At 40.6% G+C, this 27,680-nt stretch overlaps 1 protein-coding gene across 1 annotated transcript; it reads left to right on the forward strand.

Moving 5' to 3' along the window:
* Positions 1–8,651: 8,651 nt before the first annotated feature.
* On the forward strand, positions 8,652–27,644 carry CHRNA6 (cholinergic receptor nicotinic alpha 6 subunit). Its single transcript, XM_060763694.2, has 6 exons — positions 8,652–9,174; positions 14,352–14,491; positions 16,794–16,838; positions 18,022–18,131; positions 18,224–19,217; positions 25,376–27,644. The coding sequence occupies exons 1-6, from the start codon at positions 9,096–9,098 to the stop codon at positions 25,496–25,498; spliced, it is 1,491 nt and encodes a 496-aa protein (XP_060619677.2). The 5' UTR covers positions 8,652–9,095; the 3' UTR covers positions 25,499–27,644.
* The last annotated feature ends 36 nt before the right edge of the window (positions 27,645–27,680 follow it).

The following is a 27,680-nucleotide window of genomic DNA, read 5'->3' on the forward strand; positions in this document are numbered from 1 at the left end:
CTCTGCATAGTTACCTTTGAGAAGTGAGCTAGTGCATAAGGCAATTTCCCAGTTATTAACCTAATGTCTCCTGGCTGCAGTGGACTAACAAATAAATGCAGGTCGTTGAACCATAGTTAGAACATATGCAAAGGGCCATCCAGCTCAACCCTATTTTGAGATTCAGGAACACACAATTCAAGCACTCAGGACAGATAACCACTCAGTCCATCTTTAAAAACATCCAAAGAAAGAGACTCCAGTACACTCTGAAGCATCATATTTCATTGCCAAACAGTTCTTACCATCAGGAAGTTTTTTCCTAATATTTAGGTGGAATCTCTTTTCCTACAGTTTGAATTCATTGCTCTGTGACCTAGTCTCAAGAGCAGCAGAAAACAAACTTGCTGTTGGACTCCAGGTGCTTTGACCAGCATCGCCAATGGTGTGGCACTCTAGGAGATGAATATTTGGAGGGCTCCATAATTCCCATTGCTGGTGTAAATGTTTTAATCTTTTTGCACAGCAATGGGCCGACTCTGGAATAAGAAACAGAAGTTCAGAGCAGTGAGAGCTTCATTGGTGTCCATATTGTCAGAGATCAGGCACAACGTATATGCCACATCACATGCTGTGTGCAGAGTGTCTCAAGAGGCCACCCTGCTGCCATGAATAAAGGACGTTGCCACCAAATGTAGAGAATACATAAATAAGTGCCTGAAACAACAACATAATTCCTAGGGTAAGGTCAGGATGATTTTATGAAATGATAATCACATTTCCACAAAGCAGCAGATTAATCATTCACACTCTCATAAAAGTATAAAGGCCAAATGAGACTTAATAAGAAATCCATGACTGTATTGCTAGCTATTTGGGCCTGGATCCTATTGGTAGTCCCGTTGAATCAATGAGATTTATATCATCATCATTATCGGCTATCACTCATGAATGAGTATGATCATCTTTCAAATATATGGTCCTGGTTGTGGGTCCATAGGTGACTATAGAGACCTTATTGAACCACATGTTCTTTCACAGTGAGGACATCAATTTCCAGATGGAAAGTGGTCCTGACAAGGGTTGACTTGATGCACCTTCCTCTTGACACATTTCTCCTTTCACCTCCATTCATGCCTCTTTGAATTCCACAGCACTGTTGGGAACAGCTGACCTCTAGTTAGAATACTTGAGGGCGAGGGCTTCCCAGTTCTCAGTGTCTGTGCCACAGTTTTTAAAATTAGCTTTAAGCCTATCTTTAAATCTCTTTTCCTGACTACCAACATTATATTTTCTGTTCTTGAGTTGAGAGTATAATCATTGCTTTGGGAGATGGTAATTGGGCATTTGGACAACATGGCCAATCCAGCTTCTTCCAGAGCACTGACATTTATCCACCTATCTTATTTATTTATTTATTTATTTATTTATTTGCAATATTTCTATCCTATCTCTCTCAACCCAAAGGTAACTCAAGGCGGCTTACAAATCAGCAGCAATTTGATGCCATAACAATCCATAGGTAAAGATAAAGGTTTTCCCCTGACATTAAGTCCAGTCTTGTCCGACTCTGGGGTGTGGTGCTCATCTCCATTTCTAAGCCAAAGAGCTGGCATTGTCCATAGACACCTCCAAGGTAATGTGGCCATCATGACTGCATAGAGTGCTGTTAACTTCCTGCCAGTGCGGTACCTATTGATCTACTCACATTTGCATGTTTTCGAACTGCTAGGTTGGCAGAAGCTGGGGCTAACAGTGGAAGCTCACTTTGCTCCCTGGATTCAAACCTGCAACCTTTCAGTCAACAAGCTCAGCAGCTCAGCGGTTTAACCCACTGCACCACCAGAGGCTCCTAATAATCCATAGTATACAATTAAAAACAATTAAAACAACATTATAAAATCCATACATCTTCCAAAGAGATTTGAAGGATTTTTCAGAGGCAACAGAGGCAACACTGATGAGGACATTCCAAAAGTTGAGAGTGACTTTTGTAGACGGTCTACGTTTTGCAGGCATATAACAGGGTTGGGAGGACAATAGCTTTATAAACAAGCATCTTGATCCCCCTATGAATGTCCCGATACACAAATACTCTGCTTCATTCAACAAAATGCTGCAGAGCTCAAATGGCGTTGTATTTCAGTGTCAATGTTAACTTTTCTAGAAAGGTGGCTGCCAAGGTAGTGATAATGGTCAACACTTTCTAATGTTACACCTTTAAGCTGTATTTTTGGCATTGCAGAGGGATTGGTTGGTACCTGCTGATAGAGCACTTTGGTTTTCTCCATGTTCAATGAGAGGCCAAACTTTTTGTATGCTTCTGGCAAAGGTGTTTAGAGTGACTTGTAGGTCTTCATCTGAATGAACACAGACTACATTATCATCAGCATATTGGAGTTCTATAACACATGTTGTTTATATAAATGTTGACTTAATGATTTATTCAATGGAAATTCTCACAAATGGCATTCTGGCTTCAGACATTTACTTTCAAAAGAGCAACCTGGAGATGTGACTGATTTGGCTCTGATCCATGGCACTGTGGGGAGGGAGTTAATCTCTTCTCACTGTGTCATTTTCCTGCTGAAAATCCCTTCCTATATAATGATGCTGCGATTTATACCGGAAGGAAAACATACGGCTGCCACATATGTTTCTCCTCCTCAGACAAAAAGTAAATCTAGGGTTAACTCCTTTCCTTCCTACTACACTGTCAATCTATTAAGGGTATAGGCATTTTTTAAAAATCACACACACACATATATATATGCATACAGTCAGAGCTTTGTTATGTTATCTTGATTCACCCTGAGCTGCTCCTTCCCAAATGAAATTAGATATGGTAAGGTTTGGCAACAGATGACCTTCCAAATGTTGTTGATGTGTAGCTTCCAGCACCCTTCAATAACAGTTATCCCATTAGCTATGGCTGATAGGAATTGCAGGCCAAGAGCTTCTATAAGGTTGTGCATCCCCCATTCCAATTTTACTTTGTATACTACATTGTAATGCTTTGAATTATCTTCACTGAAGCCCACAAGGAAAAATTTAGGATTGGGGATGCACTACAGAAACTTTTGAACTGCAATTCTCATTGGCACTAGCCAATACCATAACTCATATTGAGGGATGATGGGAGTTAGTCAATCTGCAACATCCTAATGCCATATACAGGGTCATATCCATACAACTGAATTATAGCACCATGATCCATGATTCTTTTGCAATTCCCCTGGCTGCATCCTGTGGGATCCTGGAGGGATTGTTGTTTGAGAAGCGGCACCAGAAGAGTTGTTTGAGGATTTGAAACAAACGTATTCTCCCCTATGAACCATCAAGACTATTAAGATCTCCTGGTGGGGCCATGCTCTCAGTCCCGCCACTTTTGCAATTGCGTCTGGCGGGAACAAGAGACAGGGCCTTTTCTGTGGTGGCCCCTCGGCTATGGAACTCTCTCCCGATTGAGATCAGATCTGCCCCTTCCCTCCTGTCCTTCAGGAGGCTGGTGAAATCCTGGCTATGGAAGGAAGCATTCCCAGAGTAATGGTTGAGACCGGCTACAGAACAAAGTTATCGACCACACGTATGGACTAAGTCGAACATGATTGTATCTTGGCAATTTGGCTTATTTGTAATTTTAATCTATATGTATTTTAACTTGTTCTTATTGTATGATATTTTTAGACTGTATTATTAGCATTGAATCCTTGCTGTGAGCCGGTCTGAGTCCCTCTACGGAGGTTAGAGAAGATCAGGATATAAAAAATTTAAATAAATAATCAATGAAATGTATCTATGGCTAGCAATGTGGATCAAATTACAGTGTTTTTGGCAGCATTGCGCCAAAGAATTCTCTCTAGGTTTAATTCCAAATTTTAAAGGAGCTGTCCAAGTGCTTAACATATTTTTACAATAAGGTTTCATACCTTGGACAGCTCCTTTAATTCTGCAGAGCATTTACTGCCATACTGATACTGGAGCCACCATCTGCCATCATTGAATGGAGAGTATACAGTACATTTCCACTCCATTGGCATGTGATCCATGGGAATAAAACAACAAAGTCACAAAATTATACTTTCCATCCACAATTAAAACCAAGTCATTCTCTGTTCTGTAATGTTTAGGATGTGGCATGCTGAGTGGGATATTGAAACTGGAGGAAGAAAAATGTGGAGTTCCAATTGTTAATCATCCATGTATTGTCTTTGGCAAGTAGCAATCTTGCTTCCTAGGATTGTGGCAAAGATGAAAAGGAAAGGAGCAGTTTGTAAATGCCATCTTAAAGGAACATAGCCAATTTGGGATTTGAGATACCCAAGAAGCGAACTACACTGGCATAGGTGGTAATTAATGTTTGAATTGCCCAGACTCTGTATTTTATCAATTATGCAGAGTTGGCTCCGATTTGCCTGTTTGTTTGCTTTTCTGTAACCCTCGGCTATCAAAGGTTAGTGCCCCAGCTGCTCCTTGCTTACATAAGGCCCAGCAGAAGGCTGCTTTGGTCATTCTGATTATGGATTAGTGTAATAACAATTGTGCATGCAAGAATGTGACAGCTGTGTACTACTTTCCAGACTTGTTTTAAAGCCATGCAGCCCAGCCATATAATCTGTTGGCTGTTCTTCACAAATTACCCGGCAGAACCTGTCCTGCAATTTAAAGCTCTCACTTGCACTCTCAAACAGAGCTTGGAAAAGTTCTTTAAGGGGCTATTTGGCTGTCCCAATTGGGAGATTTTAAGGGGTGTAGGCTTTAAAAGTCATATTATCACGATCTGTTTTGTTCTATACCCTGAGTTGGGTGACAAGGAAAAAAATCCCCAAGGATAATCTGATTGCGGGTTCAGAAGCAGAACTTCAAAGATGATGATGATGATGATGATGATGATGATGATGATGATATGAGGATTTAAAAATCGAACTGCAAAGACTCTGGCACAAACCAGTAAAGGTGGTCCCAGTGGTGATCGGCACACTGGGTGCAGTGCCTAAAGACCTTGGCCTGCACTTAAACACAATCGGCGCTGACAAGATTACCATCTGCCAGCTGCAAAAGGCCACCTTACTGGGAAAGGCACGCATTATTTGCCGATACATCACACAGTTCTAGACACTTGGGAAGTGTCCGACGTGTGATCCAATTCAACAGCCAGCAAAGTGTCTGCTGTGGACTCATCTTGTTGTGTTTCAAATCATCATCATGATCTTTATTTATATCCAGCCACCATCTCCCAAAAGAGATTCAGGGTGGTTTACAATTAAAGAAGTTCTTAACCTGTTTTTTATAAATCAACAAAAGCAAAAATGGAGTCTTTGCACCAGGGATAGATAGATAGATAGATAGATAGATAGATAGATAGATAGATAGATGGATGGATGGATGGATAGAGGAGGTTATTTCGGTTTCCATCCCATTATTTTGAAACTTGCATTTCAGTGCCTTTTTCTAAGATGAGTCCATTGTTGTTAACATTGTTGTTTCTGATTTATGGTGATTCTAAGGTGAATTTATCATATAGGTTTCTGGCCTGCCCCTTCCTCTGGTCTCTACCTGGCTTCTGCATTCATCATTTTGGGTTGAGAAGCAATGCTACCTAAGAGGCCTGCAACCAAGGTTTTGCTGGGCTGGTGAGCTAAGAAAGTGCAGGGAAGAATGAGCCCTACCGTGATGCTTTATAGGTTGCCTTTGTTTCATTCCACTTTTTGTGGGTGGGAAAGTGCAGCTATTACTTCTCCTCATACCGAGCTTGGAAAAGTTACTTTTTTTGCACATTGGCTTTCAGAATCCCATGCTGTGTGGAGGATTCTGTGGGTTGTGGCTCCGGAAATGAATTTTGCTCAGGTTTAGTGGCTTCATCTTCCATACAATGGAGCCTCCAGCAAGATGGACATTTTGAAAGGGACTAAATATTATTCTAGAGAAAGCTGGAAGGAATGAAATTACCAATAAGAAATTGAATTCTGGTGCACCTAGTCCATTCTTTTCAACGGGAGTCTACATTTTAGAGTTGAACGTGTAGAAGTTTAGGCCTGCAATCTAACATTCTCTTGAAGTCAGTAGGACTTGCTTCTAGAGTGTCAAACTGCAGTCTTAAAGTACTACACCTTTATTTAATCCTAGGGTAAGAAGTGACTCTCACTGAGGTCAGTAGCTCATACTCTTGGTTAAAAGAGACATAGGATAAATAGAACTGCAAATAAAGATGGTGTAATAGTTCTATGTACACACTTCCCTTGCCAGGGGCGGATTTGTAAATTTTCATTCTATAGAGCAGTGGTTCTCAACCTGTGGTCCCCAGATGTTTTTGGCCTACAACTCCCAGAAATCTCAGCCAGTTTACCAGCTGTTAGGATTTCTGGGAGTTGTAGGCCAAAACACCTGGGGACCCACCGGTTGAGAACCACTCCTATAGAGTGACCTGTATATTATATATAATGAAAATTAATTGTTTTGTTTAATATTATCATTTCCATGAACATTTGCTGGAGTGGAACAGTGCTGCTAAAAAAGTGCTAAATTTGCCACTTCGAAACCTTCCTTAAACTTATGGCCTAAAGTTGGTCACCCTATAGTTCATAGAATTTCCTAGCCATCACCACCATGGTGTTGTAGATTAGGAAACTCTGGTAATTGTAGTCCAAAAAAATTAAGCCCTCCTTCTGTTACAGCATATTTATTTTTATGTAATTTCTGGAGACTAAAGCAATGTTTCTTAAAATGGAGGTGCCCTGGTGATGATGGCACGGAGGCACCTCTATGACAGTTGACCAAAGTTCTAGAAGATGTAGCTTCTGAACTAAGGGCATTATCCCAAACAGCCCCCCACCCATTTCTAAACACTTCAGAAACATTAAGGAAACAAAGTACAATGTAACTCATCAAATGACACAGAGAGTGTTTTAAAAGTGGGAAGAAACATGGGGAAGAGGAGATGGGCAGTGCTGTCAGATTTGCCCGCATTTTCTGAGCTGTCTGATTTGTCTGCATTAAATTGTTTGGTGACATGGGGAAATGGGTATTCCTACAGGTAGCATCCTACAAATCAAAAATGCCCCAGTAATCTTCCAAAATCCAGCCACCTGATTATTACATGGTATTTTAAAAAATTCAATGCATTTAGTATAAATTGCTCTACTTCAGGAGATTGCAACTTTGCTTTTGCTTGATTCTAATCTTTCGATATTGCGCTTTTTCTTGCATTTTCTTTCCCTTTTTTAAAAATAGTTAATTATCCAGGAAAACCTCATTGGGAGGGAGAGCAGAAGAGCCCACGGGGTCTGCCTTAAATGCACTCACTCGTGTGGCAAATCTGAAATTGGGAGAAAAGGCAAGAAACAACACCATGTGATACATGATGTGATTTATGTTTTATTGCAACAAGTCTAAATGATAAGGTAATACGATGCTTACCCCTCCCCCCCCCCTTCTGGAGCAGGAGAGGACAAACTTGCTTCCATGACTTCCATGGTTGGGAGTGCTTTGATTGTGCTTTTCCTGCATGGCAGGAGGCTGGATTGGATGGCCCAGGTGGTCTCTTCCAAGTCTATGATTCTATGTTGGAGCAAGAGACAGAAAAGTCACTTGATTGTTGCACTTTCCTTGCACTCCCTTCAGGATGTATTGCACTCATTGAGTCTGTACCTCAGCTATGTTCTTTTTTCCCAGCCATATTGTTTTGATGTTGTTTACAATTGTGATTGTTTTTATATTTTATCTGATGTTTTTAATTGGTTGTGTTCTAGTTGTAATTGTTGGGCTTGTCCCTTCTAAGCCTCCCCAAGTCCCCTTGGGCAGATTTTATTTATTTATTTATTATTTAAAAATACAGTTATTATTATTATTATTATTATTATTATTATTATGGACAAAAACACATTAAAGTTATTTAGTGTGTTTGCTTAGATACACCTCAACAATGAGTGGTTTTAAAAAATGGGGAAAGTTCTACCAAATGTATTTGATTTAGTAGCATATCAACGAAGGAGTTTAAAGATAATGCTTGGGTGGGAAACATTTTTTAACATATACCTTAATGGCTACAGATTGTCCACCATGTATTACACTATGGACCTCATCAGATGGGCAAGGGAAAAGAAGAAGGAACTGTCCTCTTTCATTCCCGACCATCTTTCTCCATCTTCTGGGATGGCCTCCCATCCCACATGGTTTCTCATCCTTTTCCCACTTCCTTTTTTGCATTCTCCAGTCAAAAGACACTCTGGGCTCAGTTTCTCTATGCTGCCAAAATAGAACCCCACTGAGTCCCATTGGGCATGGCCTTGCATCATGTGATGGACTCTGTTTCATCAGTGTAGAGAAACGGGGAGAAGATGTAGAGAAGCCTGTATTTCATGAGGTCATAAGTCAGTTCTCAAGATAGCCATTGAATAATGACCTTATTGGTGGGCACCAGCTCAAAGTTCAGTCATGTGGTAATTGGATCATGAAGACAAGCAGGTAAACACAAATGAAAAATTGATGCACTACACAAAGGTGTTGTTTTTAAAGACAGAAAATGCAACTATGAAGTGGACTCCTTCTCCTTACTAGGGTTATTTCTTCATCACTCATTTCTTCTGCCTAGCTTTGGATATGGGGGCAGAAGTCAAAGATGCCCACTTGCATCCTGCAGTGTCTCTAAGGAAAAAAGTAAAAAGCAGAAGATTTTGAAATCCACAAAGTAATACTGCAGTGCTGCACACAAGCCTCTCAGGAGGACCTGGGATGTGCTCTTGTGCTACCCAGCCCTCTCTGCTGTGCAGTGTTCCTCGCTCCCTCGTTCACATATGCCCCCCTCCGCACACACACTTGTGAAATGTGAGGAGCCTCCTGACATTGGTCTGTTTTGCCTCCTCTTAACTTGCAGACGGTAAAAATCTTTCGTCTCTGAAAGATTTCTTCATCTTCTTGTTCAAAAGGCTGCTACATTATTTAAAGCCATCAACTGGGGGTAGCTAGCTGCAGCTCTGGATGGGAAACCGAAATAGTCACTGCAGCAGCACCAGCAATCCAGGGGTCTCATTCTTCACCTCCCAGTCTTTTGTTTGGTTTCAAAGCACATTTCTTTGCTCTCTTGAAGGAGAGGAGAGCGTCACGCTTGGCTCTTGAGGATGCTTTCGCAGAAATGGTTGGGTGTGCTTTACTTCACTCTCTACTTATGGGCTAATATATCCCTCTTCTTCCGTCAAGGTAAGTTCCTCTAATTCATTTAATTATTGCGTCTCTGCAGCCCCTTCGGCAATCCCATCTATTTCTTTCGACACTTGTAATATTGGCTGCTTAATCCTTTTGGCTCCGGCTTAAAAGAAAAGATTTGTGTGTGCTTTTATTATTCTGAACGATGTTTAGGTAGCTGACCCAAATATTCCGCTTTCTTTGTCACCGCAAAGTGCGAGATTCTTCTACTTAAGAGCACAGGGGTTGTTTGGCGTGCTGCAATTTAATTGAAAAGCTTTACCTTGTGGGAAAGCGGTTGCCCAGCCTATAATAAATCATCAAATAGAATGTGTTATTTCAATTGATGAAGTCACTTTAGATTGTAAGATATAGTCACGTATGGCTTTTCCCCATATAGGATGGCAAACCTCTGCTCATTTTTTGGGAGTAAATACTACCAAACTCGATGGAACTTATTTCATAGCGTCTGGCTGTGGCAATGGCAAGGTCTGAAAGCAATACCTACAGACTTTAAAACTTCTCCAGTCTCTTCACAAACTGTCATGACTTTCTTAGGCAAACTGTAACATCCCTCCATTTGTGGCTGAAATTTGAAAGGAAATTCTTTTAGCTGGGGTTGGCAGTATTTTACTGGCCTTGCTCCTGTGCCTCTAACAAAACTCTAATGTCCCAAAAATTAAGCTGTCAAACTTTTTTTTTCTTAGCATGCAGGAACTGTCATGCTGAAGCAAGGGTGGAGCAGAGTGTGGCCAAACTTTGCCTGCAGAAATTTACTATAAGAGCAGAGTTGGTTCAAACAGCAACATAACAACCTGTAGCTTATATTTGCCAGGCAGTTATTGTCAAACTCTTCTAACAAGGAGGAAATGGCTCAATTGTCATTGCCAGCCCCTGCCTGGCTCTGACGTAGCATTGCCAGCTTTTCCCCTTTGAGATTCCTGCAGTTTTTCTAAAGCTATTTATTCTCCTTACTTGTATTTCCAACTGACAAAAAGAAAGAAAAGAACAAAGTTGTTGTTGTTGGTCTGCTTTTGTGCCTTCATCAATGCAATGAAGTGGAAAAAACAGGAGCTAAAGCTTTTTACACCATGAAAATCAATATTTATAGTCCACCATGGGGATGGCACTATAGGGGCATTTAAGTGCCACTTATGCATTGTGACAAGAATGGGGAATCCTGTAGCTCTCCAGATGTCAATGAACTGGAGCAACTAATATCATTCATTAGCAGCTAAAATGCCGGTGTTTCCACAAGTTTGGCCCAACAAAAATTAGACAGCCACATATTCACCATTCCTGCACTACAAGGCCCCAAAGAGTTCCTCCCCTACCTTTTTCAGAACTGTATGTACAGAGAATTAATTCCACTTAATTGGGGCCCTGGCATTTATTTCCAAGGACATAGAATAGTAGTTCTCAACTTGTGGGTCACCAGATGTTTTGGCCTTCAACTCCCAGAAATCCTAACAGCAGGTAAACTGGCTGGGATTTCTGGGAGTTGTAGGCCAATACACCTGGGGACCCACAGGTTGAGAACCACTGACATAGAAGAAGCCAATGTAAATACAGTTGTAGATGAAAGTGTGTTTGTTTGTTTGTTTGTTTTGTCATTTAAGTGATATCTGAATGCCACCTGGAGCATGCACACTAGTGATAGAGTAATTACTGTGTGATTTTTTAAAGAAAAAATCTCAAAAAGTTGGAATATAGCTGAGATGTCATTAGCTTCCCATCCCTTTCATATATGTATGAATTTGACCTTTCACAAGAAGATAGTGAGAAAAAGTTTCTTTTTGTAGAACTACAAACAAAACGATAGTACATACATATATAAAACAATTAAGGGGAGTAGGGGAGGAGTATTACAAAACATAAAAGTACACTGTGCTTATGCATCGGTCAGCCAGCCATGCCCTTTCCCACAATACTGTGCTCATCCCCAACTCCATCATTTTACCTCAATACTCAGCATTGAGTATTGAGCACAAATGGGTATCATTGCACTCTTAATGGGGTCATCCTCCTCTTATAAACATCCCCATCCCCAGGCTACTGAGCTCTTCCACTTGGGGTTGGGATCATTTTGGCTACATAAACAAAGACATTCATGTCTAATCTTCAGATAGACATAAAATGAATGAATAAATTATATGTATATGACTTCAAGTCACCTACAAACAGGCAACCCTGTGCATATTACAGGGTTTTTTCTTAAGCAAGGAAAACTCAGAGGTGGTTTTGCCGGTTCCTTCCTCTAAAATATAGCCTACAACATATCCTGTCTCCCATCCAAGTACTAACCAAGGTTGATCCTTCTTTAGCTTCTGATATCAGACAAGATCTGATACTTTTCACATATTAAGGCCCTGAGTAAATGAAATTATCTGTCAAATCAAGAGAACTGAGCAACTTGAAACGATAGAGTTTATAATGAAAGTTTAAGGCAGGGGTCCTCAAACTTTTTAAACAGAGGGCCAGGTCACAGTTCCTCAAACTGTTGGAGGGCCGGATTATAATTTGAAAAAAATGAATTAATTCCTATGCACACTGCACATACCTTATTTGTAGTGCAAAAAACACTTAAAACAATACAATAATTAAAATGAAGAACAATTTAAACAAATATAGACTTATTAGCATTTCAATGGGAAATGTGGGCCTGCTTTTGGCTGATGAGATAGGATTGTTGTTGTTGTTGTTGTGTGCTTTCAAGTCGTTTCAGACTTAGGTTGACCCTAAGCAAGGGCCAGGTAACTTACCTTGGAGGGCTGTATCCGGGCCCCAGGCCTTAGTTTGCGAACCCCTACTTTAAGATTTCTTTCTTATTTTTAACCCATTTTTATTGCAAAACAAATGTTTTAAGAGTTTTGACACCAGGAAAAGTCAGCAAGCAAGCAAGACAAACAGAAAACCACAAGCAAGGAGGGTGTCACGTGAGGCCTCATCTACACTGCCATATACAATTCAGATTATCTGCTTGGAACTGGATTATATGGCAATGTAGACTCATATTATCCAGTTCAAATCAGATAATCTGGATGATTTGCTTTAATAATCTGGATTATATGTCAGTGTAGATCCAGCCTGAGTTGCCACACATACAAAAGAGCAGGGAGACATGAAGAAAGGCTTCCATAGATCTCCTAAGGCAGACTGACATGTATTGTCGAAGGCTTTCATGGCTGGAATCACTGGGTTGTTGTAGGTTTTTCAGGCTAAATGGCCATGTTCTAGAGGCATTCTCTCCTGACATTTCAACTACATCTATGGCAAGCATCCTCAGAGGTTGTGAGGTCTCACAACCTCTGAAGATGTTTGCCGTAGATGCAGGTGAAACATCAGGAGAGAATGCTTCTAGGACAACAGCCCATTTTACCTATGTCGATTACACATATCCCAAGGCATATATGGATTTCTAGATGAATGTCTGTGTGTCTGAGTTGTGCTTTGCAGCTGAACTTGGAAAAATTACCTTTTGGAACATTATCTTTCAGAACCGTCTATCCACTATAAATACTGGTCCTGCTGGCTGAGAGATTCTGGGAGTTATAGCCCCAAATTATAACTTTCTTGGGATCTAGAAACAGGGAGATGGATAGTCAAGTTGGATAAGTGACAGTCGGTTTCTGGGTGGGTTTCTAAAGAAGCCTAATGTACAGCTCATCAAAGAAGCTGTGAGTTTAACAGAGCATGGATAATGGTTTCAAGCCTGTGAGTTTAACAGAGCTAGGCAGTTTCTGTCTAAGGGGATCCACATCTGGAACAGCAACTGATGGAAGGCAAAACCAGTCATTTGCCACTAAAGCCTCTTCCATATCCCATGGAAAGGCTGCATAATGAACACTCCCAGGTTGTGATTCTGATCCAGTATTTTGGGAAGTTAGTTGTTGGATGCTAACTCCCAGAATTTCACTGGCCAAGCAGAATGAGAGAGAAAAATAGAATCATAGAATCATAGAGTTGGAAGAGACCTCATGGGCCATCCAGTCCAACCCCCTAGAAGCAGGAATATTGCATTCAAAGCACCCCTGACAGATGGCCATCCAACCTCTGTTTAAAAGCTTCCAAAGAAGGAGCCTCCACCACACTTTGGGGCAGAGAGTTCCACTGCTAAACAGCTCTCACAGTCAGGAAGTTCTTCCTCATGTTCAGATGGAATCTCCTCTCTTGTAGTTTGAAGCCATTGTTCCGCGTCCTAGTCTCCAGGGAAGCAGAAACCAAGCTTGCTCCCTCCTCCCTGTGGCTTCCTCTCACATATTTATACATGGCTATCATATCTCCTCTCAGCCTTCTCTTCTTCAGGCTAAACATGCCCAGCTCTTTAAGCCGCTCTTCATAGGGCTTGTTCTCCAGACCCTTGATCATTTTAGTCACCTAAATTTAACAAAGGTTCTGCTATGTTCCTTTATGGGAAGTGTATTTCCATCGGCAACAGATTACAAACCACCTTTCTGACTAGAAAGCCCATACATGTGCAGAGCATCAAAATCATTATGATATGAGACCCACTCTATAGCTATGGGTGACCCAGAACAAAGTTCAGTCAACAAAGTCTTTGATATTGATCCATGTATAAATCCCTAACTGAGGCTGGATCTACACTCCCATATAATGCAGTTCAAAGCAGATAATCTAGATTCAAAAACTGGATTATATGGCAGTGTAGATAGGGCCTGAGAGTTCCCTACTATGTTTAAATATCATATTATCTATATAAATAAAAATGTAATGTTCGTTTGTGGGATTATCATAAGTCAAAACCCACTAGGCGAATTGACACCAAATTTGGACACAAGACACCTATCAGGCCAACAAGTGACCATCACTCATAAAAACACTGGAAAAACGCAATGGAAGAGACTTAAAAAGCCAAAAAAACAAAAAATACATGACAACACATGCACATAACCACATAAATACACATATACACACACATAAACATATGTACATACACAAAACACATATACACAGACTGGGCCACAGCAACGCGTGGTAGGGAACAGCTAGTTGAAGAATAAATTGACGGCTCTCCAGTAATTAATGTAGCATACAGAATTACATTGTAGCATGATTTTCAAAATTATCTGTTATATTTGTCTAATCATTTGGATATTTATCTTTTTTAAATGCCATTTTCTTACCTTGTCTACACTGACAATTCTTTTTTTATTATTTTTTTTCCTGTGCAGGTTGTTTGGCATGTAAATCTGAAGAAAGGCTGTTTCATAAACTCTTCACCCGTTACAACCAGCATATCAGACCTGTGGAAAATGTGTCTGATCCAGTTACAATATATTTTGAGTTGGCCATTACACAGCTTGCGAATGTGGTAAGGCTATAGTTCATGTATTGGAGTGCTGCACAGCCCAGGATCCCTGCTGTCACAATATTACAATATGGTCCTGCTATGGTGCTCTGTCCTATATATAGCCATTGAATTAATGGACTGCTTTGTTCTCTTGATGATCTTGTAATCTTCATTTATGAGGCTTTTGAGATGCCCTGTGTGCTAAATACAGAAATTCCTAAGAGCATATGAATCTTCTCCCATCATAAGAGAAGTTAGGAGACCCCAATGCAGATGGAGCTCTGTGTTTGCAGTTGAGCTGCTGAGGAACTTTATTATATGTACTTTGAGAAACTCTTTATCTGTACCTAGCCACTATTTATATTGTGTGGAGGCAAAGGGAATCCTTGTAGGATGAACAACATCAGAATTCAAATTCTCACTTCTTCATTATTAGGATGACTGTGAAGACCACTTTCCGCCTTGCTACTATGGCTTCTTCCCATTCAGTCAGTAAAACCAAAACAGTACAATTAAAAGTAATGCTACCCCTCTATTCTGCTTTGGTTAGACCATACCTGGAATATTGTGTCCAATTCTGGGCACCACAATTCAAGAGAGATATTGACAAGCTGGAGAACAAGCCCTATGAGGAGCGGCTTAAGGAGCTGGGCATGTTTAGCCTGAAGAAGAGAAGGCTGAGAGGAGATATGATGAGGGCCATGTATAAATATGTGGGAGGAAGCCACAGGGAGGAGGGAGCAAGCTTCCTTTCTGCTTCCCTGGAGACTAGGACGCGGAACAATGGCTTCAAACTACAAGAGAGGAGATTCCATCTGAACATGAGGAAGAACTTCCTGACTGTGAGAGCCGTTCAGCAGTGGAACTCTCTGCCCCGGAGTGTGGTGGAGGCTCCTTGTTTGGAAGCTTTTAAACAGAGGCTGGATGGCCATCTGTCAGGGGTGATTTGAATGCAATATTCCTGCTTCTTGGCAGGGGGTTGGACTGGATGGCCCATGCGGTCTCTTCCAACTCTTTGATTCTATGATTCTATGAAAACCTAAAAATACACAAACATTAAAATGGAATTAAACATGATTAGTATTTAAAAAAATAAACAAATGTTCTTCTCACTTTGTCATTTTACTCCCTTAGCTGTAAAAGGACTGGCATGGATACTAGATACACAAATCTGTGAAGTTATTGAAGCTTATCTCCTCTTCAGAAGTCCACTTATGGACATTTCTAGCCAGAAATCTTAGGATTTAATGAAATTATCCTGTAAAAAGAGAAAAATATGTAATTTAAAAAGTGCACTGAGCTACTTTGTATGGATTTCATTGAGAATCAATGGCACGTTAGATATTTTTATAGCTACGCTGGCTGTAGTCCATCATATTTAGAGACTACCAAACTGGAGAAAATTGAATTACTATACAGTACAATCTCCAGTAGTGAACCCTGTTGAAATGAACAACCAGAGGAAGTTGACCATTGAGTCATGCTGAAAGACCTAGAAAATGTCTAGAGAAAACACTTCTATAGCATTTCTAACACAACTCTATGGTCAACATTAAGTGGAATCATACCAGAAAATCAAGCTCGAGAATGCCTAAAGAAAACATATTTTTTCAGAAGTGTATAAGACCCCTTTCACACAGCTCAATTAAATCCCACATTTTCTGCTTTGAACTGGGATATATGTCAGTGAGGACTCAGATAACCCAATTCAAAGAAGATATAGTGGGTTATTCTGCCTTGATATTCTGGGTTATACAGCTGTGTGGAAGGGTCCTTAGTGAAATCACAGGTACTGATTCCACCAAGTTGTGGGGATTATATTATGTACTAACCGTCCCCTGCCATGCGTTGCTATGGCCCAGTTTGTGTATATGTGTTTTGTGTGTGTATATGTGTATGTGCATATTTGTGTATATGTATATATGTGGTTTTGCGCATGCATTGTAATGTGGGGGGTTTTTTTTGCTTTTAAGTCTCTTCCACTGCATTTTTCAGTGTTTTTATGAGTGATGGTCACTTGTTGGCCTGACAGGTATATTGTGTCCAAATTTGGTGTCAATTCACCCAGTGGTTTTTGAGTTATGTTGATCCCACAAACAAACATTACATTTTTATTTATAAGTAGTATTTATACTGCAATATAATGATTTCTAGTCTATGGAGATCCACATCCCCTCATATCTTCTGAGCACCTTTTCCAAACCCTCACTGCCTCCCAGTCTGATGACTCTCTAACTTAAAGACTCTGCATGTCAAAGAAAAGCATGGAATATACTCATAACAAATGTGTGCAACAATAGCATTTGCCTTTTTTTATTCATAGGATGAAGTCAACCAGATTATGGAAACCAACCTCTGGTTGCGACATGTAAGTGAATTATTATTATTATTATTATTATTATTATTATTATTATATCTTGCCCACCTCTCCTCATGGTTTGAAACAGTACTGCTGAGCTTTCAAAGTGTGCTTATGATAGGAATTAGGTTCTAAAAGAAGCAGTGGTCCATCTAGAGATTATCATTATATGCAGAATAAAAAAATCACATATTGGTTGAGCCTTTACTCTGTATTTTACTAAACTTCCACTGTCATCAGAGAAATCTTAAAGGGGGCATCTCATCCATTTGGACCAAGATAGGGATCTGTACAAAAGATGGGCTATGATGTTGTGGGTTTTCCATCACCAAGCAGGGATTTGAACCCCAGAAGAGCTGGATTCAGCTACTAACTCAGAGTCTCCCCACTTCGGCTTTAGCATGACAAAGCAATATAACATATAACATGTTACTTTGTCATGCTAAATAATTATAAAAGTTAAACGCATTATAGATAATTCCTTCACAGGCAAATAAATTACTTTCATCGCAAAAACAGCATCTGTGTACTGTGCTCCTGATCTGGTTGGGGTCTTTCAAGGCTGATTTTCATTCAGAAGGAAACTAACAGCATTCAGCACTGTTTTAAAACAAAAAAGAAAAACACTTGCTATATCATTGAAATCTGCCTAGTTCTCTCAATATCAAAGACAATGTCAGGGAGGCGAGTTTTCCTACCCAAGAAACAAATTTGGAAAAATAGCTTTGTTAGACTAAAAGGGCTCTTATAATCTAGCAACCATCACTGTCATGCTGACTGAGGAATCTGGGACTTATAGTACAAAAAATGTTCCAGGTTTAAACCCATTTCCTGTCACATCAAATATAGAAGGCTGGCGGGAGGAAAGAAGTATCGGGTTGCTGTAAGTTTTTTGGGCTGTATGGCCATGTTCCAGAAGCATTCTCTCCTGACATTTTGCCTGTATTTATGACAGGCATCCTCAGAGGTTATGAGGTCACAACCTCTGAGGATGCCTGTCATAGATGCAGGTGAAATGTCAGGAGAGAATGCTTCTGGAACATGGCCATATGGCCCAAAAAACTTACAGCAACCCAGTGATTCCAGCCATAACAACCTCCGACAACACATTGAAAGAAGCATCTTCTGTATAAATCAAGGTGTGGATACATGATGAATTTCTTAAACCCATTTCTCCCTTCTTCTCTTTTAGATTTGGAACGACTATAAACTGCGGTGGAATCCAATAGAATATGAGGGTATTGAATTTATCCGGGTGCCAGCAGATAAAATTTGGAAACCTGATATTGTGCTGTACAACAAGTATGTGTTGGTTTTAATGCATTTTTAAAAGAAATGTTGATGTATTAGTGTGATGCAAGACAATCAAGTCTGCCTTGCGTTTCTCTTTCCAGTGCCGTTGGAGATTTCCAGGTGGAAGGGCGGACCAAAGCTCTTCTCAAATATGATGGCACCATCGCTTGGACACCTCCTGCCATCTTCAAAAGCTCCTGCCCTATGGATATTACCTTCTTCCCCTTTGATCATCAGAACTGCTCACTAAAATTTGGATCCTGGACTTACGACAAAGCTAAAATTGACCTTTTAATTATTGGCTCCAAAGTGGATATGAATGATTTTTGGGAGAATAGTGAATGGGAAATAATTGATGCTTCTGGCTACAAGCACGACATCAAGTACAACTGCTGTGAGGAGATCTATACCGACATAACCTACTCCTTTTATATCCGAAGATTGCCCATGTTTTACACTATTAATCTGATCATCCCTTGTCTGTTCATTTCATTCCTGACTGTATTAGTTTTTTACCTGCCATCTGACTGTGGCGAGAAGGTGACCCTGTGCATCTCTGTCCTACTTTCCTTAACTGTTTTCCTCTTGGTAATCACAGAGACAATTCCCTCCACTTCTCTAGTTATCCCTCTGGTGGGAGAATACCTGCTGTTCACCATGATATTTGTGACACTCTCCATCGTTGTCACTGTGTTTGTGCTGAACATCCACTACAGGACTCCGACAACTCACTCTATGCCTAAGTGGGTCAGAACTGTTTTCCTCAGTCTCCTGCCCAAAGTTTTGATGATGAAGAGACCCATACAAAAACATGTTGAAACCCAACCTAAGAAACCCAAAAAGGCTGGGGAGCCAAAGGCTACAAAATCAAGCAAGGAAAAAGCTGACGACTTGGGAGAAGTGAAAGTCTTTGGTGAGCACAGATGCTGCCACTGCGACAAACTCAGTGAACCAGCTACGAGTAAGAAAAGGAGATCAAGCCAATCTGCGAAGTGGGTGGCCGAGCAAATGGACTACTCCCCAGAGGTCAAGCAAGTCATTACCAGTGTCCAGCTCATTGCAGAAAACATGAGGAGCCAGAACGAGACCAAAGAGGTAAGTTAGCATGAGACCCAAAAGAAGTGCCAGACAGTCAATTTGAACAGGGGTGGAGTTTCATTGATATTTAACTCGGTGAGCTAAAAGCTAATCAGGACCCTGGAACAATTTCAGATTTTCTAGTAATTCTAGGAATGATAACATAGGTATTTATTCATCAGTAACCATACCATTGTATTACATTTCTAACAGAACAAAACAAACAAGCAGAGAAAAAAACACAAATTTTGCAAACTTGGTAGTTGATTAAATGTCCTTTGACCAGCATCTGGCCACTTGGAGTGCCTCTGGTGTTGCTGCAAGAAGGTCCTCTGTTGTGCATGTAGCAGGGCTCAGGTTGCATTGCAGCAGGTGCTCTGTGGTTTGCTCTTCTCCGCACTCGCATGTTGTGGATTCAACTTTGTAGCCCCATTTCTTAAGATTGGCTCTGCATCTCGAGGTGCCAGAGAGCAGTCTGTTCAGCGCCTTCCAAGTCGCCCAGTCTTCTGTGTGCCCAGGAGGGAGTCTGTCATCTGGTATCACCCACGGAATGAGGTGCTGGGTTTGAGCCTGCCACTTTTGGACTCTCGCTTGCTGAGGTGTTCCAGCGAGTGTCTCTGTAGATCTAAGAAGACTATTTCTTGATTTAAGTTGTTGACGTGCTGGCTGATACCCAAACAAGGGATGAGCTGAGGATGTCACTGCCTTGGTCCTTTCACTATTGGCTGCTACTTCCCGGCGGATGTCAGGTGGTGCAATACCGGCTAAGCAATGTAATTTCTCCAGTGGTGTAGGGCGCAGACACCCTGTGATAATGCGGCATGTCTCATTAAGAGCCACATCCACTGTTTTAGTGTGGTGAGATGTGTTCCACACTGGGCATGCGTACTCAGCAACAGAGTAGCATAGTGCAAGGGCAGATGTCTTCACTGTGTCTGGTTGTGATCCCCAGGTTGTGCCAGTCAGCTTGTGTATGATATTGTTTCTAGCACGCACTTTTTGCTTGATGTTCAGGCAATGTTTCTTGTAGGTCAGAGCATGGTCCAGAGTGACTCCCAGATATTTGGGTGTGCTGCAATGCTCCAGTGGGATTCCTTCCCAGGTGATCCTCAGAGCTCGGGATGTTTGTCTGTTCTTAAGGTGAAAGGCACATGTCTGTGTTTTAGATGAATTAGGGATTAGTTGGTTTTCCCTGTAATAGGCAGTAACTGCCTATAACATAGGTAACTATTCTGTAAAAAGGTAAAAACTTGGCTCTGAGCAAACTTTTGACATTGCAGTGGAAAAGATAACATGAAACTATGAATTATGAACATGGAATAGCCAGACGATGTGATTAGAAGATGTTTTAACAGGATGACACCGATATCATATGTTTTAATGGTTTTGCTATATATTTTATATTGTTATGTTGATTGTTTTAACTGCACTTTACGAATGCATGGCATCGAATTGTGCCAACCTGTAACCCGCCTTGAGTCGCTGTGTGGTTGAGAAAGGCAGGCTATAAATATTGCAAATAAATAAATAAAGTGCAATAGAGAACAGTGCTGCAACATCTGTTAGACCAGTGGTTCTCAACCTGGGGTCCCCAGATGTTTTTGGCCTACAATTCCCAGAAATCCCAGCCAGTTTACCAGCTGTTAGGATTTCTGGGAGTTGAAGGCCAAAAACATCTGGGGACCCCAGGTTGAGAACCACTGTGTTAGACTAATAATTTCATCCCATGCTTTTCACATAGGCCCCTTCCACAGCTGTATAAAATCCACACTGGACTGTATTATATGGCAGTGTGAACTCAGATAATTCAGTTGTGGATTATCTGCCTTGATATTCTGGGTTATATGGCTATGTGGAAGGGCCCTTAGTTGCCCAAATGACACATGTAATACTGACAATAACAGGAGTTCCAAGAAATGACATGAAAAAAGGGGAGCCAAATTGTGTCTTCTTCCTACAGCTCTGAGCCTCTAGCGCAGTGGTTCCCAACCTTTTTAAGATCAGTAACCACTTGACCAGGGACCACTCTCCAACATTAGGGCTATGAATGAGTTTTTGGCCAACTCATTAGGTTTGGTTATTTGGGCTGTTGATTCAGAAAACTGCATTGAATAGACCACATCAGCTCTAGTTTCTGATACAGAACATATGTCATCCAGTAGTTGCCATCTGCTTGCCCACAGAAAACCATATTTAATTATCTAGAGCTGATGTGGTCTATCCAAGGGTTGGGCCTGGTCAGTGATAGGGAAGGAGTGGCAGGCCATGCAAAAGGAGTGGAAATAAAATTAATAAAATAAAATAAATAAAGAGGAAGGAGACTTGCAGACCAGATTTTCGTCCTCGTGACCCACTGGCGGTCCGCGGCCTACAGGTTAAGAACCACTGCTTTAGCCAGTTAGAGCCCTGGTGACATTGCAACAATTGAGCCATTCCAGCCTAAATCCAATTGCTAGTTCCAGTTACCATAAACCAACTGAATCAACAGTTATGTAAACACCATTGATTCAATAGATTAACTATAGCAACTGGATTTAGGCTTTTTCTTCCCACTGGAGATGCCTGTGAGACCTTTTGCAGGCACTGTGTCACCATCTTCCAGCTGCCGTGTGTTTTTATACTAGAAACAATTTATGTTTTATGTTTCTTTGAAGTTTATATAGAATCTGAGACAGTTGGGGTTCAATCTCAGCGGTATTCTTAATTAGCTGTCGCAATGTAAATAATGCAAATACTGCTGCCTGAAGAGCAGTAGGCTGCACCTCAGAGAGAAAGACTGAATTTATGTGAGCAGTTCTGCAGTGATTATTCATACAGCTTTTCAACTGTAAAAAGAAATTGAATAGGGTGACAAGTTTTTCAGGAGTTGTTCTATTTTCCTCTGCTTGCTCTGACCTTTAGGGTTATTCTAAAAGTTGGCAGAACATGGGGAATTTTCCTGTCTAAATAAGAACTCCTAAATCCCCTTGCCAGCATTGTCAATGCCATACTGAAAATGACCCCTTCCTACAAAACTTGGGTTGTGCCCACCATTTTGATAATGTTAATTTCATAAGCTGTTTTTTCTTGGATACCACAATAACCCACAATATCTGAACTGGAATATCTGAATCCACACCGTCATATATCCCAGTTCAAACCAGATAATGTGGGATTTTATTCAGCTGTGTGGAAGGGGCCTTAGAAAATGAGACTCCAGAACAGTGGTTCTCAACCTGTGGGTGTTTTTGGCCTACAACTCCCAGAAATCCCAGCCAGTTTACCAGCTGTTAGGATTTCTGGGTGTTGAAGGCAAAAACATCTGGAGACCCACAGGTTGAGAACCACTGCTCCATAGGATTACTTGGGGATCGAGAGAGTTGGGAGATGTGGAGGTATGATGGGTGAGCCAGTGTGGTTAAATGGTTAGAACGATAGGTTGAGTTTTCTGAGATCTGGAAGATCAGGAGTCTTGGATCTCCAGATTTCAAAATATACAACACATCACCCCAACTTTTGAATATTTCCACATCCTACTGAGATAGCTTACTTTTGCTTTCTTATGCTTCAATGTACATAAATTCTATACAAAATTACTCAAGTTATGTATATATGGGATATAGGAAACAAGTGACTTGAGTCCCATCTCTAAGCTATTTCATTTTGTACAGGTATAGAAATACCAATCCCAAAATCAGGGGGGAAATACCCCCAAAAATAATCATAAGCATTTCAGATAAGGGATACTCAACTCTAACAATTTTCCTTCTTCCTCCACTTTTACCCTTTTTGAACTCGGTTTACAGCAACTGGAGTATTTATAGTGGGCCCATTCCTGTATTTGCAGTGGACCTTTTTCTGATGCATGGTTGTTCTCAGCAGGTGCCTAGTAGTGTTGATCCTTAATGCTGGCATTGCCTGGCAGCAAAATGAGAAAGAATCAAGATGGCCACATATAATGGAGAATAACAATTGCAAACCTTCTTCATAACCATTTGTATCAGTTGATGAGCACTTTCCCCATCAAAGAACAGTGTTTTACAGGACTATATTTAGAAGTAAACAATGGGAAACAATGGTTTTTAAAATGATACTCAGCAATTGTGCTAATGGTTTTGATTATTTAAATAGATGAATATTTCATGTTTGGGCAAGGAGGAAGCTTTAGCTTAGGCACTAAGACACTCTTAGGAAGCCTGTGGGGACTGAGATTGTCATCTCAATATGGCGCTCAATCAATGAAGCTCTATTGACTTCTGTAGAACTATGATGATGCATGCAGCAAGGTAGGCACTATCACAACAGATAGTTGAGAGTTAAACTGCTGCTTTACAGCCAAGCCTGGCTTAACTGCTATGTTTCAAAATAGTAATGCAAGGTCTTTAGTAGTGGAATTCCTGGAACTTATCTTAATGCAGGGTTGGTATCTATGCTGCTCTGTGCAAAAAGCTATTTAAACAACAACAAATCACTGCAATGATTGTTTTCTTGTTAAGTTGAAAACTGAAAATATCACTATCCTTACTGTAATGTATGGGGGGGGGGTGGCACTGTCATGGCACTGTTGGAAGAAGAAGAGCTATCTTTAATTCATAGACAAAAAGATTTCTGATAGATCTCTAGCAGACATCCGGAGTCAGCATCCGGAGGTCTATTTGGCCAGACATGGACCATGGATTTGTTTCCTTTATATCGCCAATTGCCAGCTTTAAAGATGAACATGAATAAACCCTGTAGAGTTTAAGTACCAGCCATTCTCAGTCACTAGATGATGCTACCATAAATATGTTAGGGAACCAGTGTGGTTTAGTGGTTTAAATTTTGGACTAAATTTCTAGGAAATGGGGGGTTTGATTCCCCACTCAGCCATAAAAACCCATGGGGTGACATTGGGCAAGTCACACTCGGCCTCAGAGGAAGACTGTGGCAAGCCTTTTGAACATTTTTTTCCCTTGTAAATGATGTAGCATAGCGTAATAGCTTGAGTGTTGGACTAGGACTTGGAAAGACTAGGCTCAAACCCTCAACCATTGAGCAATGAGCCTGAATACAGGCAGTCCCCAAGTTACAAATATCTGACTTACAAGCAACTCACATGGACCAGGGGTGAGACAACAGGAAGTGAGAGAAATCTACCCTTAGGAAGGAAAATTCACATCTGGATTTATCTATTTATTTATTTGCCGAATTTATATACCACTTTTCTCAGCCCGAAGGCAATTCAAGGTGGCTTACAGTGGGCACAATTGGATGCCCCCAACAACATAAAATACAATTAAAAACATTAGCATATAAAATATAAAACTATATAAAACCAATAAAAGCCTAAGTCCTCAGCGTCTCCTTACTGAAATCATTAATTTATTATTTACATTATTTGTATACCGCTTTTCTCACCCCAAGGGGGATTCAAAGCGGTTAAGAGTTGTTTTTATGGGAGAAAGGTGTCTCCACTGAAGTTTTCCCACCAACCCCTATTTCCACAACAAACCACAATTTACATAGGGAAAGACAAGATTAAAGCATATGGAGCCTTTTTTTTAAAGTGTGCAAGGAGCAAAAAATTATAGCCTCACCCACACACCTTGTATTGTGTTTTTGATGACTTCTGAAAAAGGACAGACATAGCTGCATGCAGTGTATTCATGACAACACTTAGAACCTTATCAGACATCCAGGGGGAGAGCGGGGGAATCATGGGGCAGTGGAGTTAACTATTGAAGTGTTCCCTACCTTCAGGGTCCATAGTCTTCCTTCTCTCAATGTTTCCCAGTCTGTCCCCACTTCCTCTTCGGCTCCTCTTGCTTTGTTCTATAAGGAATCAGGTGTATACCCGATTCCTTATAGGGTTGTGACCTCACAACCTTTGAGGATGTTTGCCATAGATGCAGGTGAAACGTCAGGACAGAATGCCTCTAGAACATGTTTTAACCATGTTGTACCTTGCCTCAAGCCACTGGGATAGATGGCTAATTTATTATTATTATTATTATTATTATTATTATTATTATTATTCCAGAGTCCCAGTTCCATATAAATCATGCTGATATATCTGTCTATAGTGGGCATGTCCTCTTAATATGATTTTGCTTTAATTATTTATAGAATTTTACCCTGTTCCCCATAATATTGGCAAACAATTGGACCTATTGTACTGCTACTGCATGGAAATGTATCTCTCTTCTTGTGTATTGCAGGTAGAAGATGACTGGAAATATGTGGCCATGGTGATTGACAGAGTGTTCCTGTGGGTTTTTATCATTCTCTGTGTATTCGGGACTGGAGGATTATTCCTTCAGCCATTGATAGCAGACACATAATTTGATTTTATTGGGTCCCTTCAGCTTAAACCTCTGCCCTCACACCTTTTTTCAGTCCTATGTTCAAATCAACCATGTGCGACAGTTATACAACATTGCGAGAAAAACAGTGGCTTTCCATTCCAGTTCCCATCAGTCATAGTCAGCCTGTGAGGTACCATGAAAGTAGGAATTCATCAATAAGTGGAGGGCCCATCTTTTACAGAATTTAGTTTTTATCCTTGAGCTGAAGATCAATATTTTCTTCTTTGGCTCCTCACAATACATTAAGGACCTCATCACATTAGATCAGACAAATTTCCCATTTCTAGACGCTGTTAAATTGAAGTCCCTTGGTTGCTATCACATGACGCAAGCCTACTTCCAGTGGTCACCTGATGGACCTTAGTGCTTTCATTCAAAAAAACATGTTATTTGGAGCTGGCAATCTACCAGCTCCAGCTATCTGTACATGTCTAGATGTGGGAAAAATCATGGATTTTCCCATGTAATGTTGACTGGTCATTTTCACCATGCCAAACCATTTTATTATGTCAATTAGCAGGCAAAAAATGGGTGGTTCCAACTGTTAACCATAAATCTTCTCTCGCCACCATTACTCCCTTTGGTCTATCATTACTGTCAGTTCATGCAGTCAAAGGTAAGTCCACCTCCTCCCTTATTAAAAGAAATGATTTGCATTATGATATCAGGAACCCCTCTCTCATCTTGATTAAGTAATAACTGTGTAGACCCCTGTTTCGGTAGTGAGACAGCCCAAACACCAGGCACCAGCGTGATGTCATCCTTAGATCTTTGCCCTGCGGAAGTTTCATACTCATGTTTTCATGCAGTGGGTGGGTCTCTTAAGGGAAAAAAGGGTTGGGGAAGTGGGATGGGCAGGGACTCCACCGATGCATGTGATGGCCAATGAAGCAGGTGAATCCAGATAAGAAGAACAAATGTGATGGCGGAAAATTATTTCTCCATTTTATTTAAACATTGGCTTACACAGAACACTAATGACAAGATCTGGATCAACCCGAATCAACCCACATTATTTGTCTAATGTGATGAGGTTCTAAGTCACTCTTTCAGCAACATAGCATGCTCCAAATAGGTTGGATTGCAACATCCATTATCCTCAGCCAATATGAGGAATGGGGGATACCAGGTCCAACACACCTAAAGAATGCCAGGTAAAGGAAGACTGCATTCAACCCTTAGTTTTCAATGTTTTGACTCTCAAACACCTCAAGAGAACATTTCCCACACTAAATTGTTTATTGAGTAACTCCACAATGGATTCCCAGCTCATCCTACATGACCCATAAGTATAACCTAGGACAATCAGTTGCTCTCTTGTGGCTGCATCTCCATCCTGGTTGAATAACTCCTGAGGAGTTTCCAGGAAGCTCAGGTCATAAACAACTGTGATAAGCCAGTTAAAAGTATCAGAGAGGGCTGGTCTCTACAGTTTCACTTGGACAAGTTAGTTAACTTTTTACCTTTAATTAAAAGTGACATAGATGGGGAAAGATGCAGTTCTTTAACATTTTGAAGAGGGAAATGTCTGATCAGCTCAAGAGGAATAAACTAGAGAAAAGAAGATAATACAGAGAAGAACTAATGAAAGATAGTTTCAGAGATCACATGTTCATTTCCCACTCCCAGATTTTATCAAGAGATAATACTGGAAATGTGTTGTTAGGCTTCAAAGTAAAATTGGTCCATAAATTAATTGTTGGTTGACTTGGGACGGCTAGCCACAATATGTGGTGTTCATTTTTGTGTCTTGGTGACTGATGATGTTCAAATAATGTTGCATTCCCCAAGTTGACATTCTCCGAACGTTTGGGACTATAGCTCCCTAAGAGGTTGGAGATGATGAGAAAGGCAATAGGATATATTGGCATATCTGTTCCAGAGAGTAAACTTGGAAAAATGTTCTGTGATGGCCCTGTGCAAGATAATAATGGTATAAGTCCCAATAGAATTAGACAGCAGCAAAATCTCTGCTTAGCAACATTCCCTGCATTTATTTCCATATGCCCCACAGCCATCATTCATGCACATTTATCATTAATTTTTGAGATATACTTTATTTATGAATGCTCATAATGCTAGAGTTGACTGTGCAATTTTTGTTAAGTTGACACACAATATAAAAAAAATGAGATGAAATTAATCTTGTTATATATTT

Source organism: Anolis sagrei, chromosome 2 (assembly GCF_037176765.1).
Source record: "Anolis sagrei isolate rAnoSag1 chromosome 2, rAnoSag1.mat, whole genome shotgun sequence".
NCBI lineage: Eukaryota > Metazoa > Chordata > Lepidosauria > Squamata > Dactyloidae > Anolis > Anolis sagrei.

Coding starts and splice junctions, on each gene's coding strand:
- CHRNA6 (XM_060763694.2), top strand. CDS start 9,096: ATGCTTTCGCAGAAATGGTTGGGTGTGCTTTACTTCACTCTCTACTTA. Junction 9,175..14,351: donor ATCCCTCTTCTTCCGTCAAG/GTAAGTTCCTCT, acceptor TTTCCTGTGCAG/GTTGTTTGGCATGTAAATCT. Junction 14,492..16,793: donor TTACACAGCTTGCGAATGTG/GTAAGGCTATAG, acceptor TTTTATTCATAG/GATGAAGTCAACCAGATTAT.